The sequence below is a fragment of the Haliotis rubra genome, unplaced genomic scaffold, assembly GCF_003918875.1.
Source record: "Haliotis rubra isolate DU_JTF1 unplaced genomic scaffold, ASM391887v1 Scf9, whole genome shotgun sequence".
Lineage (NCBI taxonomy): Eukaryota > Metazoa > Mollusca > Gastropoda > Lepetellida > Haliotidae > Haliotis > Haliotis rubra.
In genome coordinates this window covers 3983224-3999749 of record NW_025767634.1, presented here as the reverse complement: position 1 = coordinate 3999749, position 16526 = coordinate 3983224, and the positions used below count along the sequence as shown (strand labels likewise).

General features: G+C 38.2%; 1 protein-coding gene across 1 annotated transcript in view; it reads right to left on the bottom strand.

Moving 5' to 3' along the window:
• Positions 1-704: 704 nt before the first annotated feature.
• The window catches only part of LOC124263808 (tubulin-specific chaperone D-like), a 96439-nt gene continuing 80617 nt past the window's right edge, over positions 705-16526 (bottom strand). The window contains 1 exon segment of the mRNA XM_046698537.1: positions 705-3528. Coding sequence (XP_046554493.1) covers positions 3487-3528 — 42 coding nt within the window. The 3' untranslated portion in view covers positions 705-3486.

Here is a 16526-nt window from a genome sequence, read left to right as displayed (position 1 = left end):
GGTATGGAGAGAGTGAGTGAGTTTAGTTTTACACTGCTTTTAGCAATATTCAAGGAATATCACAGCAGGGGACACCAGAAATGCGCTTCACACATTGTACCCATGTGGGGAATCAAACCCGGGTCTTCTGCATGACAAGCGAACACTTTAACCCTTAGGCTACCCCACCGCCCCTAGACAGGTATGGACAGGGATTTTACGACCTAAAATTCCAAACCCAAGGGATAGAAAAGGAAATACACTAACAGGTCAAATTCTTAAAGTTAACTTTGTAGTCACTGAAAATAAACTAAACCTATAGTATCGTTTCTTACCTACCATCCCACATGTGTTAGGACATGCTCGCTGATACCCTTGTCATATTTCATGTGTGTCTGTCAAACATGCCACAGAGAACGTGTTCAAGAAAATGAAATAACAAACCTTATGGTGCTCAGAATATTAAAAAAGATAAATTCTGAATTCTTTCATTAAGAACTTGCATGCTTTAAGATGTACTTCACCAACAAAAACCATTAAAAGTATCTCTTCTTGAAGATGCTTTTTGGTTTATTGGCCTAGAACATCTGTGAGAAGTAAAAAAGTGTACAAAATTTGCTTAATCATTATGGGCATGTAAATATTTTAATGAGCACTAAATCTTCGAAATGAATACTGAAACATATAAAAGAACAAAATGTTATCTAAAGAAAGTAAAGAAATGCTATCATTCATGCGTTTATTATTACCATAATCTAGTATACAGTGTATGAGACCTAAGGAACACAATCTCGCCTCATTGACAAAATTACTGAAGCAAGACACTTGGTTAACAGAGTGTATCTTATTGGTGAACCAAATGCTACAATCATATACAACCATAAATGTATGCATAAATTGATCTGTCATACAGTAGTCAAGAATCTGTAAACCAGAGTAGGGGAGTACTACACAGCATACACAAAAAAGGCAGCTTGCAAGTAATCACTGTAGCCATGTCAATATAAGGAAACAGTAGAAAGTGTTGTGAACTACCCACAATGAGAGCCTTTCACATACATAGGATGCATTTAGCACATAAATACAGTACATGTACAGTATATCACACTTAGTTTCCAGAAAATATTCCAGCTACATAACTGGAGACTGTAAATAACCGAGTCGTGACCAGACAATCCAGTGACTGACGTCATGAGCATTGATCTGTTTAGTTGTTTTCTGTGTTACTGACACGCTGGAATGTGTCTTCCTCCTCCTCAGAAAGGATTCTCCAATACTGGATCATAGTTAGTATCAGCTACCCTGCACTGATGCAGTGACTAGTTGTAAGCAGATAATTGATTTTGCAGAAAAATTAATTTTGTTCAATCAAAATACTCAACAAATCTTTGATCAAGTTTAAAATATTTTTCTCATATACGTGCCAAAATCACATATTTTCATTAAGTTTTTCATTATTTTAATTCATTGTATAAATCATTTATTCAACACATAACTTTGAGAAAAAGACAAAATTAACAACAATTTACATGTTTTCTTGAAACAAACCAACCATTCACAATCATAATCCTTAATCAATTTGTGCCTGAAACATCGGGGCAAATATAGCACAAACGCTATTGTCATCATTCTATTAGGAATTTAGTGTAAATAAAGGACTATTACAACCTGTACATGTGCTTTTTAGACCAACCAAACTGTTACTAGACAAGGGTCTCACATAAGTAGTTTAAAACACAGACTGACAGAGCAATCTTAAATGTCTGATAAAATTAACCCGTTGATGTAGATGATGGGATGTGTCACACAGTCCCTGAACTGCATATTTTCCCTTCCGCCCAGCCCTTTCTGAAATGCTAAACCCTAAATGAACCAAGTATAAAGTTCCTCAGCTTCTGAATCTCCCATCTAAGGCTCCTTTTCAATCTAACAGGAATTATTCTGTCACAACTATACATATTCCGAGACTAAGCATTAGTCTAGGAATGAGACTGAGAAACCTCCCAGGGAGCCTTCCTTAAAGCTTCCAGCAGTTGAGTCGAGCTGTAACACACAACCAGGACTTTGCTGTCAGTGTTTGCTGCAGTAGCGTTTTTCAGGACACAACATTCAAAACATCACTACATGCACAGGCATAAGCTTTGTATCACAGGTTAATGAAGAGCACACTTTATTTCAATGATTATTCACTGGGCACATTATACAACAGGCTCTCTGGCACATAAGTCCTGGCTGCACATGAACACAAACATGCAGTGTTCACATACATGTAATTAGCACACATTTGCCGACAAAAGTCATAAAGAAATGATCAGAATACACACTTTTTGAAGCACTTCTCAAGGACAATATGTTTGTTTTTAAACAACCATTGTGACTTTGTAGGCTATTTTCATCCTGAATCAGATCAAGGCTATGATACTTGGAAAAACACGTAAAGAATAACTAGCAAAGGTGTGGATCTTTGTTTCTTTGTAAGGGCTGTCACCAGTATGATGTGCCTGTCAATCGTCTGTCTACACACAGCTGCAGTGAGAGAGTCACACCAACATTTTACACCTTGAAAGTACCTGCTGAACTGATACCGAGTTTCATTTATTCATAAATAATGATAATAAAAACAGTGATAATGAGGCTTAATCTGATAAAAACACCTCATGAAATATTTCAATAACACAAGCCTATTGTGAAATACAGTTTATACCCGGAGGAATATTCCCATCACTACTTGATCTACACTCATTTGACGCAGTTTTTATGAAACAGTTAGATATTTGCTATATATATTTCATACTTTTTTTAATTTGTTGATTATAGATCAGCCAATCAATGAAAGGTCTAGATCTAGTGAACTGGAGCAAGAAGAATTTTAATGAATGTTTCAGCTGAACCTGAACATCTTGTACATGTAAGTTCAAACATCACTGCAACCTTGACCTTGGTTCAATATGATTAACCATGTATTAACCTTTACATGAATCAAAAGTTGTTGTTACAGAAGTTTTCACATAACCTTACAGATTTCCTGTTGATCTACCCACGTTGGAATGACGCAAACAATTTATTCAAAGCTTGAAGGCACAAGTTGTAAACAAGATTGGCATCTACAAAACTGAGATAATCTGAAAGTGCCTCTGGGCATGCGTAACCCGATGCCTCTGTCGCTACAGATAATGTCAACACATTTACAAACCTTAAACCTGATTCATGATAAAAGTGCCCAGTAACTTGATTCGCTAGTTTTTGTCTCATCACAAATGATATAAAGTAATACACAAAATATGACATGTTCACAGAGATACCAGTCTCTTATATCAACAGTCTTGTTACCTTTAGGTGATAACGTCATGGCTACAAGCATTATCATTGTTTATCAAACAGACTGGTATAAGAAATAGGAAAATATTTACTGGTAAATAGAAGCAGTATCTTGCAGTAACAGAAAAGCTTGATATTTTTTTCTTCCAATGTCTCGCATCTCCACAACTTCCTCGATCTTTTTACCGCTCACACCTTCCCACCTTGACTCCCCTCTGGGTTTCCTGGGGGCTGAAAAACAAAAGATCAGGAAGAAGATAAAGCAGATATCAATTAAAATGTGCCCCACTGGTACAATGACACAGCGAGCAGATAGAGTGACCATTATGGAGTCTACATGGAGTCCAGCGTCACTGGAGTCGGCCAATCAGAGGCCCCGGGACAGTTATCATACAGCATTATCACATCAGGTCTGCCCTTGAAAGTGAGGAAAGTGTCAGAAACGAAAATGTTTTGCAATGGAGCAATATCAGCTGGGGACAAAAGCGAGGTCTGATCTGTTGACTTACTCCCCCCACCGAGCCCACAGTGTAAAAGGATTCAGATAATAGTTGATAGTAAATATTTTCTGGTATTTCTGAAGGATGTTTTGGCCAGATGGTGTTTGCATGGATGTTCACGTGGAGGGCTGGGGGCTTCATTATATAAAAGTTGAAGATCTTTGTGTCTAATTTGCTAATATAGGTTACTTTCATTTAAGCTGTTTTATTGTGATTCCGTTAAAATATTTTGGTTGCTATGTCCTATCTTTAACACATTCTGTCTGTACCTGTAAATGTGTGAGAATCCTAGTGAATTTATCTGGGTAGGCTGTGATGAATTGTCTACGATAAATATCTGTAAAAATTCTCAAATATGGCATCAAATTTTGCAAGTTAGGTTACATAGTAATAAATATGATAACAGGTCCCAATTACAAAAGGGTTGGTTGGTTTGTTGTTTAAAGCCTCACTCAGCAATATTATGGCTTTATGGCGGCGGTCTGTAAATAATTGAATCTGGACCCCCACCCCCACCCCAGCTTACTGGACCATATCTCACAGGGATGAACAGTATTTGCACAATCAAGCAAGCATAACTGTTAATCCCCCTAAGCTGCTGGGTGAACAAGAAGACCCCCATGATATTGCTGGAATATTGCTAAACGCGGTGTAAAACCATACTCCCTCTCTCACTCCCAATGGTTAAATTACTGCAATGGTAAAACCCCTGTGGAAGAGCGCCCCTTATGAATATAATATATAGAATCTAAGATCATCCACAACATTGACCAACTCTATGCAAGATTGTCCAAGACTAAGAAGTCTTCGTTCATTCAATGTTGAAGAACATCTGTCTCTATTTGATTGTCTCCATCTTTGTCTAAATCTAATGTCTCCAACAGTGTCAGTATTTGTGAATTTGATTGCCTCTGTGTTTGTGAGACAGTGATTGTCTCTGCTTGTGTTTGTGAGTCAATGATTGTCCCAGCTTGTGTTTGTGAGACAGTAACTATCTGTGAGAATGATAGTCTCTATCTCTACTTGTGAGTCGGTGATTGTCTCTGTGTTTGAGACAGTGATTGTTTTTTTGCGTTTGTGAGACAGTAACTGTCTCTGTGAGAATGATAGTCTCTGTCTCAACTTGAGATTAATTGATTGTCTCTGTGTTTGTGAGTCAGTAACTGTCTCTGTGAGAATGATTGCCTATTTGTACTTGTGAGACAGTGATTGTTTCTGCTTGTGTTTGTGAGACAGTGATTGTCTCTGCTAGTGTTTGTGAGGCAGTGACTGTTTCTGCTTGTGTTTGTGAGACAGTGATTGTCTCTGCTTGTGTTTGTGAGACAGTGACTGTCTCTGCTTAGTGTTTGTGAGGCAGTGACTGTTTCTGCTAGTGTTTGTGAGGCAGTGATTGTTTCTGCTTGTGTTTGTGAGACAGAGACTTTTTCTGCTTGTGTTTGTAAGGCAGTGACTGTTTCTGCTAGTGTTTGTGAGGCAGTGATTGTTTCTACTTGTGTTTGTGAGACAGTGACTGTTTCTGCTTGTGTTTGTGAGACTGACTTTTTCTGCTTGTGTTTGTTAGACAGTAACTGTCTCTGTGAGAATGATTGTCTATTTGTACTTGTGTGAGGCAGTAACTGTTTCTGCTAGTGTTTGTGAGGCAGTGACTGTTTCTGCTAGTGTTTGTGAGGCAGTGATTGTTTCTACTTGTGTATGTGAGACAGTGACTGTTTCTGCTTGTGTTTGTGGGACTGAGACTGTTTTTGCTTGTGTTTGTGAGACAGTGACTGTTTCTGCTTGTGTTTGTTAGACAGTAACTGTCTGTGAGAAGTATTGTCTATTTGTACTTGTGAGACAGTGATTGTTTCTGCTTGTGTTTGTGAGACAGTGATTGTCTCTGCTTGTGTTTGTGAGACAGTGACTGTTTCTGCTTGTGTTGGGGAGACAGTGATTGTTTCTGCTTGTGTTAGTGAGACAGTGATTGTTTCTGCTAGTGTTTGTGAGGCAGTGATTGTCTCTGCTTGTGTTTGTGAGACAGTGACTGTTTCTGCTTGTGTTGGGGAGACAGTGATTGTTTCTGCTTGTGTTGGGGAGACAGTGATTGTCTCTGCTTGTGTTTGTGAGACAGTGATTGTCTCTGCTTGTGTTTGTGAGACAGTGATTGTCTCTCCTTGTGTTTGTGAAACAGTGACTGTCTCTGCTTGTGTTTGTGAGGCAGTGATTGTTTCTGCTAGTGTTTGTGAGGCAGTGACTGTTTCTGCTTGTGTTTGTGAGGCAGTGACTGTTTCTGCTAGTGTTTGTGAGGCAGTGATTGTTTCTGCTAGTGTTTGTGAGGCAGTGACTGTTTCTGCTTGTGTTTGTGAGGCAGTGACTGTTTTTGCTAGTGTTTGTGAGGCAGTGATTGTTTCTGCTTGTGTTTGTGAGACAGTGACTGTCTCTGTGAGAATGATTCTCTATTTGTGTTTGTGAGGCAGTGATTGTCTATTTGTATTTGTGAGACAGTGATTGTTTCTGCTTGTGTTTGTGAGACAGTGACTGTCTCTGTGAGAATGATTGGCTATTTGTATTTGTGAGACAGTGACTGTTTCTGCTAGTGTTTGTGAGGCAGTGACTGTTTCTGCTTGTGTTTGTGAGGCAGTGACTGTTTCTGCTAGTGTTTGTGAGGCAGTGATTGTTTCTATTTGTGTTTGTGAGACAGTGACTGTCTCTGTGAGAATGATTGTCTATTTGTATTTGTGAGACAGTGATTGTTTCTGCTTGTGTTTGTGAGGCAGTGATTCTCTGTTCAGTTGTTACTCTGCGATTGTCTCATAACTAAGTGTGGCATAAATCCACACTCACTCATTCACAATGTTAGTTTATCAGTAATGTCTGGACATGTTTGAGAGTCACCAGTAATTGTCTCTATCTGTGTTTGTGATTTGGATTGGAGTCAGTGATTTTCTGTGTTTGTGACTACCTACATCCAACATTATGACAATAAAACAGCCATATCATTCACATGTGTCTGATTCTTTCTGGATCTGTCAATTTGAACTTGTACAAAAGCCAGAGAGTATCTTTCCTGTGATGATTTAGTCCGTGATTGGCAGTGGGACTGTCAGAGACAATCTCAAGGTCATCTGCAGACTGTTAAATCTGACAGAACATGAAATCGACAAGCAGAAAAGTTAGTGTATCACTGACAAGTTAAAGAGACAAGTTCAGAAAGAAACATTTAAAATCTTATCTTTTAATAGCTCTCACATATATAATGTACATTTATAGCCCACTTACACACCTGAGATAAAATTCTACACAGTTTTTGAATTCTGATAAGCATGAGGCCGTAAATTACTAAATTCACTAATCTGTTTACACTATCTCAAATAACATGGTTAGACTCAGGTGCACTTCCAACCAAGTTTCTTTCTGCCTAATATAAAGGCAGCCGACCTGTGATGTTTTTTCCTGTGATATATTTCCCATAAATTAAGCACTAACCGTGTGCTATATCAATCCATAACGTACTAGTCTGACAGTCCCAGCGAAGGCAGTGGAGCCGGATTTACGATCATTTAACTCCCAGCAACTGTCCAGCAATCTAAGAGGGGGGAGCTTATCACTAGAAAAACATTCCAGCTAGGTATCGGTATCACGCTGGAGAAAAGACCACAGGAATCAAGGGTAGTGCACCCCTATCCACACCAAAACAAACAGGTGCACGGCTAAATCCCATCGTTAAAACCTCCTTCCTTGCACAGAGGAAAGGAAACTCTACAACTCCGCCTAAGAAAAAAATTCCCCTTTCGTAATTACTTTACCATCCATGTTTGTACCCAGACTCCAACTGATACATTTTGCCAATGAAATCAAGCAAAAACTGCCGACATCCAACTGCCAATCAAGTATGTCAAGAAAGGAAAACCAAATCTGGCCCAAGATTGGACAGATCGTAGAAAAACACCTCGTGCTTTGACAATAAGAAAAAATACTGCTGCTTCCTCCAGAAAGTTGTACTTTTGTATAAAAGTGCAGGAAGCCATTATCCCGAGTACCCATGTAATCTGTATAACAAGATAATCAACTCCAGCGACATGACGTGATTACATAACTGAGAACAGGGCCATTATACTGTCTCCCTCAGTTCAAATGTATTGGACTAATATGGCCGCTGGAGAATATCCCACACTTTATATTTCTTTAAAGAGCTTAAATATCTTCTCTGGTTCAGCATACAAATAAAAATTAAAAGCCCTTCCCTTATATTGTTAACAACTGAAGTTAAATGGAAAAAGTACCTTGGGTTCTCAAACTAAGCATGTTAAAGTGGTATGGAAAAAATATGCCAATAATGGATTTGTAACATGGAACCATTTCTGTTGATTATAAGTGATTACAGAAAGAACCGTAATCCAGGAAATGTTTTTAACGTGTCCACTTCAGACAAACTCTTGTCCTATAGAATTTCAGGAGAAAAAACGTGGATACATAACATTTCTTCACCAAGTTTAAATCTACTGGAAGTCTCACAATGGTTAACCTTTACTTTCATTTTTTTGCTCATAACAATAAGAAAAACTCCACAGGAATTGCCAAAACATTTTCATCCATCACACAGAGTCAAGGCTGGTTCTTGTCAATCATTCATTCACATAAAAATGAAATTTCTGTGTACATGTTTTAGACATTCTTCCCAGGAGACATTCACCTTGTAAGAGTTAAGTTTACATTTACACGTTGTCAGAGGCTGATAAATGTATTTCTCATGTATGAGTGCCATAGAAAAATCATAGACTACACAAACATTCGCAGGAACTGGTAAACACAATTTGAAAGAATCTAAGAATTTTTCTTAATATTTCACTTATTTCTGAAATTTTTGCCCTGTCAATCTGTTGAAAGTAAATAAAAACAAGACACATTTTATGTTTTCCCATGCATGCTTGACTTGCTTGATCATGGAATTACTGAGGCTGAATAATGCGTTTTGGCAGTTGTCTAATAGGCCATAGTAGGATGTCTGAACCCATGACATCCCTCTGTCATTTATGACTAAACAATGACGATACACCTTGTCAATTTCATACCTCATGCATGCTTTCGTAGACAGGATATTTACATTATTGAATCAATAAACTGTTCGGCAATCATGTACTGCATGGACTGCATTACTGGAGAACAATATCGCTTATTGCCTGATTTCAAACGTTGATAACCATGACATATTCATCTTTGAACCCTCAGCAAGACAACTATTGATAACATACTATAATTATATGATGTACCCAGTAATCATTAGCGAAAATCGATAACATTATTATTGCAGCTTCGATGCAACAAAGCAGGAAGTAGAAATAACAATTTGGATTAATTAAAAATAATATTTTCATTTCCTTGATAATTACATTTATTCATAGGAATTACAGCCAAGTGGCTTTTCAAAGACATTAATGCAACAAATTCAATTCACTGCCAATATTTTTAGTCATGAGTCATATCCAAAAAGGAAATTTTCTCAAATGTGAGTGTGCTTAATTTGACAAATTTCAGAAATATTTTCAGTTTTCATTAGGAAAGTAGCACAAAGAGTATGAATGGGTCTAGCACTGAGATCTGACAACACAGAGTGTGTTTGTATAGACTCAGAACAAGGTCCTCGTTATGAGAAGAAACTAAGGACCAACTACTTGATTCTAGGGGATAAAAGAGGCTGGTATTTAAAATTGTTGTGTCTGGAAAGAATAATTAGTCAGGGCTTACCAAAACAAATCAATAGTTTGCTGGCAGGTTGCATATCCTGAACGGAATTGAGCTGTGGAAAATAATTCAATTGTTCACAGGAAAATAGTTGTACTCTCCAAAGTGGTACCAAAATTCAGATTAAGCCCTATAGAGATTGCCTGGTGTCAGTTAACCACACCTTATTTGTTGCTCCATTTCATTGGGTGAAAAATAAGAACATCTCTGGTCATCATAAGACGACGAATCAAGAACCCTTCCGGACATTACTGGTATAACTGGTATCTGGTGATGATACAGGGTTTCCAGTAATGTGCAATATTACAGTTAGATCGGAGATAGTAGGACTGGAGTTTATAAGGTGTAATCATGAGAGCTCAGCCCTCATCGTGAGAACTGGTCCAGTTTATTGAATAAGTATCAGAATACAGCCGGATGGCCCAGTTTCTACACGTCACTCAAGCTCACATCCTGATGAGACAGTGAAGTCAGTTCACACAGCTTCGAGTCACACCGTGATGAGATAGTGAGGCTACTTCACACACCTCCAGGTAACACCCTGATGAGATGGAGAAGGTACTTCACACAGCTCCAGGTCACATCCTTATGAGACAGTGAAGTCATTTACATCTCCAGATCACATCCTGATGAGATAGTGATGCTACTTCACACACCTCCAGGTAACACCCTGATGAGATTGGAGAAGGTACTTCACACAGCTCCAGGTCACATCCTTATGAGACAGTGAAGTCATTTACATCTCCAGATCACATCCTGATGAGATAGTGATGCTACTTCACACACCTCCAGGTAACACCCTGATGAGATTGAGAAGGTACTTCACACAGCTCCAGGTCACATCCTTATGAGACAGTGAAGTCATTTACATCTCCAGATCACATCCTGATGAGATAGTGATGCTACTTCACACACCTCCAGGTAACACCCTGATGAGATTGAGAAGGTACTTCACACAGCTCCAGGTCACATCCTTTTGAGACAGTGAAGTCATTTACATCTCCAGATCACATCCTGATGAGATAGTGAGGCTACTTCACACACCTCCAGGTAACACCTTGATAAGTTGGTGAAGTCACTTCACACACTCCAGGTCACATCCTGATAAGATGACTCTGTTAATGTGCTCTAATCAGCCCCCACTAGCTGCCATTTAGCTTTTCCTGGAAGCAGCATATAAACAAACAAAAACATAATGACAATTTTAGTCTCTCCTTAAGCACTGAATGAAAGAAAAGTAACAACATCTTCTGACGACCTACAGTGTTGAAGCTAGTTACCAAAGATTTTATGAATTCCGCATCATAACTCAAGCACACAACTCATAACCAAACATTCTTTGGATACTTAGAATCACAACTATTCAGAAAATGCTTCCTGTTTTTATTAACCAACCATACTAAATGGCCATTTCGTACCACAAACATTAGCAAACGCTTTTCCTTTCATGTTCCCAAATTAACTCATCTTTGAGAACATTCTTGCACATGTGTTGGTCCAAAAAAGTAAGTATTTGAGTAATGTCGCCAACACATGAGGTGTTAAAAAGAAGCGAAGAAAAACACACACAAAATTGAAAAGTGAAAAAAAGCTGGAGAGCTATCGTGTCTTTCACGTGTCTTGAAATTACATCTCCCGACTAGGGCTGGCACCAAAACCAGCCATTGTCACCCTCTTCCAGATCATGTTCCAAAATAATTTATTCCTGAAATGTGCTCAAGTCTGGCACTTCAATCAGTGGGCATAACACGAGACTACGTAATAATTTCTGTGCTAAAAACCCACCGTGCAAACTCAAAACAGCCAATGCCATATGTTTCTTTACCGAATGAGTGAAACATTCGAGCTTTTACACAAAATGTTTTGCTATTTGTCTGGGCTGATTCATGAAAAGATGAACCGGTACTATGCAAAACATTTTACAAGATAAATAAACATGACATTTTTATGATTTGGTGTAACTAGATTATGACAGGTGCATTCACAGTGAAGCCCATTCCAGTGATGTATGCATGAAAGGGGCCTGAGTTCCTCTCTACTGTTGGTCACGAACAAAAGCAAGGAAATGCTGTAAAAACAAGATACAAAAAAATACATTGAAACTGCATTTTCACAGGGAAGGGTTAAAGTAATTCTGAAATGCTGTTCCCCTGTAAACTACTGCACAAGATATCATATTGCGATGTCTGTCACTGATTGGAACTGATGGGAAATCAGGGCCACTATTCCTCCGTGTATTCATAAAAACACCAATACAAAATTACGTTTTTCTTCTATTAGTCATAAAACGATAACATGCAAGGAAATGCTTCAGATCATCCAGTTTTATTTTCTCTTCACAAGTTGCCTGGATAACTGGATAAAAAATAAATCATTTTGGCACAAGGTAGAAAAATATGGCAAGCTTTTGATGAACCAGCCCTGTGATTACCATTATAAAGAGATTCCAAAATAATTGAGATACAAGTTTTTATCTATTTTTCTTCCTTTCCAAGGTCTGCAAATGTTCACATGATCCATGCAGCTTATAGGAAACACTGCATCTCAGTCTGTTGAATTGTTCCCCTCTCAATGTGGAATGGACTTTTATTGACCAATTCCTCTTGGCACTACAACAGTAATTGTTTCAAGTCACAACAGTAGCAACACCAGGGTGTTAAATAACCACTACCAAATGTCTATTTCTTAAGTGCCCGGATATCATACGATACAAATACGTAGAAATAATCAGAGGCCCAGATAAGCTGCGTATCTGGGTAAAATACGCATATAAAATTTCCAATTACGCATTGAAAAATAATTGTTGCATACCAATTACGCATTTAAAATGCGTACGGAATATATTCATAAAAATCGCTTGCATAATGAAAAAGACATCGATTGCTGTCAAGTTGTACTGTGAGTATAGGACAAGTGTTGTACTGTCAGTATAGGATGAGTGATTTTTTATGAAATCATTTCCATTATATTTAAGTTGGTTTTGATTAGGTATGACATAAGGCAGAACATACCTGCTTAGTAAACTTACTCAGTCACATAATACTTAGGTGAGTAAAATGACTGAAATACGCACATATTTGAAAGCAGTGGGTAACGGAAAATGAAATACCCACTCAACATTCATAAGAGCCACTCCAAAAAAATACAGTGGGTACAGTACCCACATGAACTAAATCTTATCTGGAGCTCTGAATAATTTCTGACTGATTACATGGCATTTATTTGGGCAAGCAGTTCTACACGTTTCCATATACCATCAAAATACATGGCCCAGCCTGCTAACAGACTGCTGATTGGTTGATAGCAGAATGGGAGGGCTTTTGTTGCATTAGTGTTAAATGATTTCATATTGTTCGCAGGATGTTTTTGCTAATCATTTTAATGAGCAGTCTTTAATTAATTTATCAAAATTCACTTCAACATGATTAGTGTACATGGAGTCAAAATGGTGTGCACATTTAAGTATTTACAGTGTGCACACCAGTTTTTATTTATCTCCAAAAGAGTAAAAATTATTGAAGCCAATTCGTAAATAATTGTTGACTTAATGCTAACCAAATTACCAATAAAAGTGATTACTATCATCAGTACTGATTCCAGTTTGATTGCTGTAGGGGGTTTCTTTTAAGCAGAACTCTAAATATGTTGACTGCAGTATCCATCTCATGCATGTTTTGTAAAGAGTTTTTACTTATTTTATCCTTTAGGCTCTACATCTGTCTGACTGGATCCAATCCAATTCCAAACCTGCCCTTGTGAAAACTTCTTCCACATCCATGGAGCCTGCAGCTCAGTGTTACAATGGCTGACGGTTCATTTCCTACTCCACAATTAGAATATACAATCATTTTTCTTGAAGGCAAGTATTATGTCCACATGACAAGGCCTTGTCATTAAGTAATTATCTGGACGCCGTCAGATCTTTGACAGAAATATTGACTGAATAAACCTAAAAGATGAAAGCAGCAAATTCTAATTTGCAGTATCAGCATTTTTTTCAGTCAATATGGCTAATGGTGCATGATATAATGATCCAGAAATTCATATTTTGGAGTGTATGGATAATTCTGCAACTTACAGTAACTCTACTATCATAGTGGTATCCTGTGGTAAAATCTGCAGCAATATTTGAGTGAAATATATCACACACCACCTCATCCAGACAATGATGAGTGAGTGAGTGAGTGAGTTTGGTTTTACGCCGCATTTAGCAATATTCCAGCAATATCACAGCTGGGGACACCAAAAATGGGCTTAACACATTGTACCCATGTGGGGAATTGAACCCGGGTCCTCGGTGTGACGAGCGAACACCTTAACCACTAGGCTACCCCACCGCCCCGAGACAATGATGAAGAGACAGTATATTCTAAACTCTACACAACAGGATATATCACACACCACCTCATCCAGACAATGATGAAGACACAGTATATTCTAAACTCTACACAACAGGATATATCACACACCACCTCATCCAGACAATGATGAAGACACAGTATATTCTAAACTCTACACAACAGGATATATCACACACCACCCTCATCCAGACAATGATGAAGACACAGTATATTCTAAACTCTACACAACAGGATATATCACACACCACCTCATCCAGACAATGATGAAGACACAGTATATTCTAAACTCTACACAACAGGATATATCACACACCACCTCATCCAGACAATGATGAAGACACAGTATATTCTAAACTCTACACAACAGGATATATCACACACCACCTCATCCAGACAATGATGAAGACACAGTATATTCTAAACTCTACACAACAGGATATATCACACACCACCCCATCCAGACAATGATGAAGACACAGTATATTCTAAACTCTACACAACAGGATATATCACACACCACCTCATCCAGACAATGATGAAGAGACAGTATATTCTAAACTCTACACAACAGGATATATCACACACCACCTCATCCAGACAATGATGAAGACACAGTATATTCTAAACTCTACACAACAGGATATATCACACACCACCCCATCCAGACAATGATGAAGACACAGTATATTCTAAACTCTACACAACAGGATATATCACACACCACCTCATCCAGACAATGATGAAGAGACAGTATATTCTAAACTCTACACAACAGGATATATCACACACCACCTCATCCAGACAATGATGAAGACACAGTATATTCTAAACTCTACACAACAGGATATATCACACACCACCTCATCCAGACAATGATGAAGACACAGTATATTCTAAACTCTACACAACAGGATATATCACACACCACCCCATCCAGACAATGATGAAGACACAGTATATTCTAAACTCTACACAACAGGATATATCACACACCACCCCATCCAGACAATGATGAAGACACAGTATATTCTAAACTCTACACAACAGGATATATCACACACCACCCCATCCAGACAATGATGAAGACACAGTATATTCTAAACTCTACACAACAGGATATATCACACACCACCCCATCCAGACAATGATGAAGACACAGTATATTCTAAACTCTACACAACAGGATATATCACACACCACCTCATCCAGACAATGATGAAGACACTGTATATTCTAAACTCTACACAACAGGATATATCACACACCACCTCATCCAGACAATGATGAAGACACAGTATATTCTAAACTCTACACAACAGGATATATCACACACCATCACAACAGTATATTCATCATCCAGACAATGATGAAGACACAGTATATTCTAAACTCTACACAACAGGATATATCACACACCACCTCATCCAGACAATGATGAAGACACAGTATATTCTAAACTCTACACAACAGGATATATCACACACCACCTCATCCAGACAATGATGAAGACACAGTATATTCTAAACTCTACATAACAGGATATATCACACACCACCCCATCCAGACAATGATGAAGACACAGTATATTCTAAACTCTACACAACAGGATATATCACACACCACCTCATCCAGACAATGATGAAGACACAGTATATTCTAAACTCTACACAACAGGATATATCACACACCACCTCATCCAGACAATGATGAAGACACAGTATATTCTAAACTCTACACAACAGGATATCACACACCACCCCATCCAGACAATGATGAAGACACAGTATATTCTAAACTCTACACAACAGGATATATCACACACCACCTCATCCAGACAATGATGAAGACACAGTATATTCTAAACTCTACACAACAGGATATATCACACACCACCTCATCCAGACAATGATGAAGACACAGTATATTCTAAACTCTACACAACAGGATATATCACACACCACCTCATCCAGACAATGATGAAGACACAGTATATTCTAAACTCTACACAACAGGATATATCACACACCACCTCATCCAGACAATGATGAAGACACAGTATATTCTAAACTCTACACAACAGGATATATCACACACCACCTCATCCAGACAATGATGAAGACACAGTATATTCTAAACTCTACACAACAGGATATATCACACACCACCTCATCCAGACAATGATGAAGACACAGTATATTCTAAACTCTACACAACAGGATATATCACACACCACCTCATCCAGACAATGATGAAGACACAGTATATTCTAAACTCTACACAACAGGATATATCACACACCACCTCATCCAGACAATGATGAAGACACAGTATATTCTAAACTCTACACAACAGGATATATCACACACCACCCCATCCAGACAATGATGAAGACACAGTATATTCTAAACTCTACACAACAGGATATATCACACACCACCTCATCCAGACAATGATGAAGACACAGTATATTCTAAACTCTACACAACAGGATATATCACACACCACCTCATCCAGACAATGATGAAGACACAGTATATTCTAAACTCTACACAACAGGATATATACACACACCACCCTCATCCAGACAATGATGAAGACAGTGTATATTCTAAACTCTACACAACAGGATATATACACAACAGGATATATC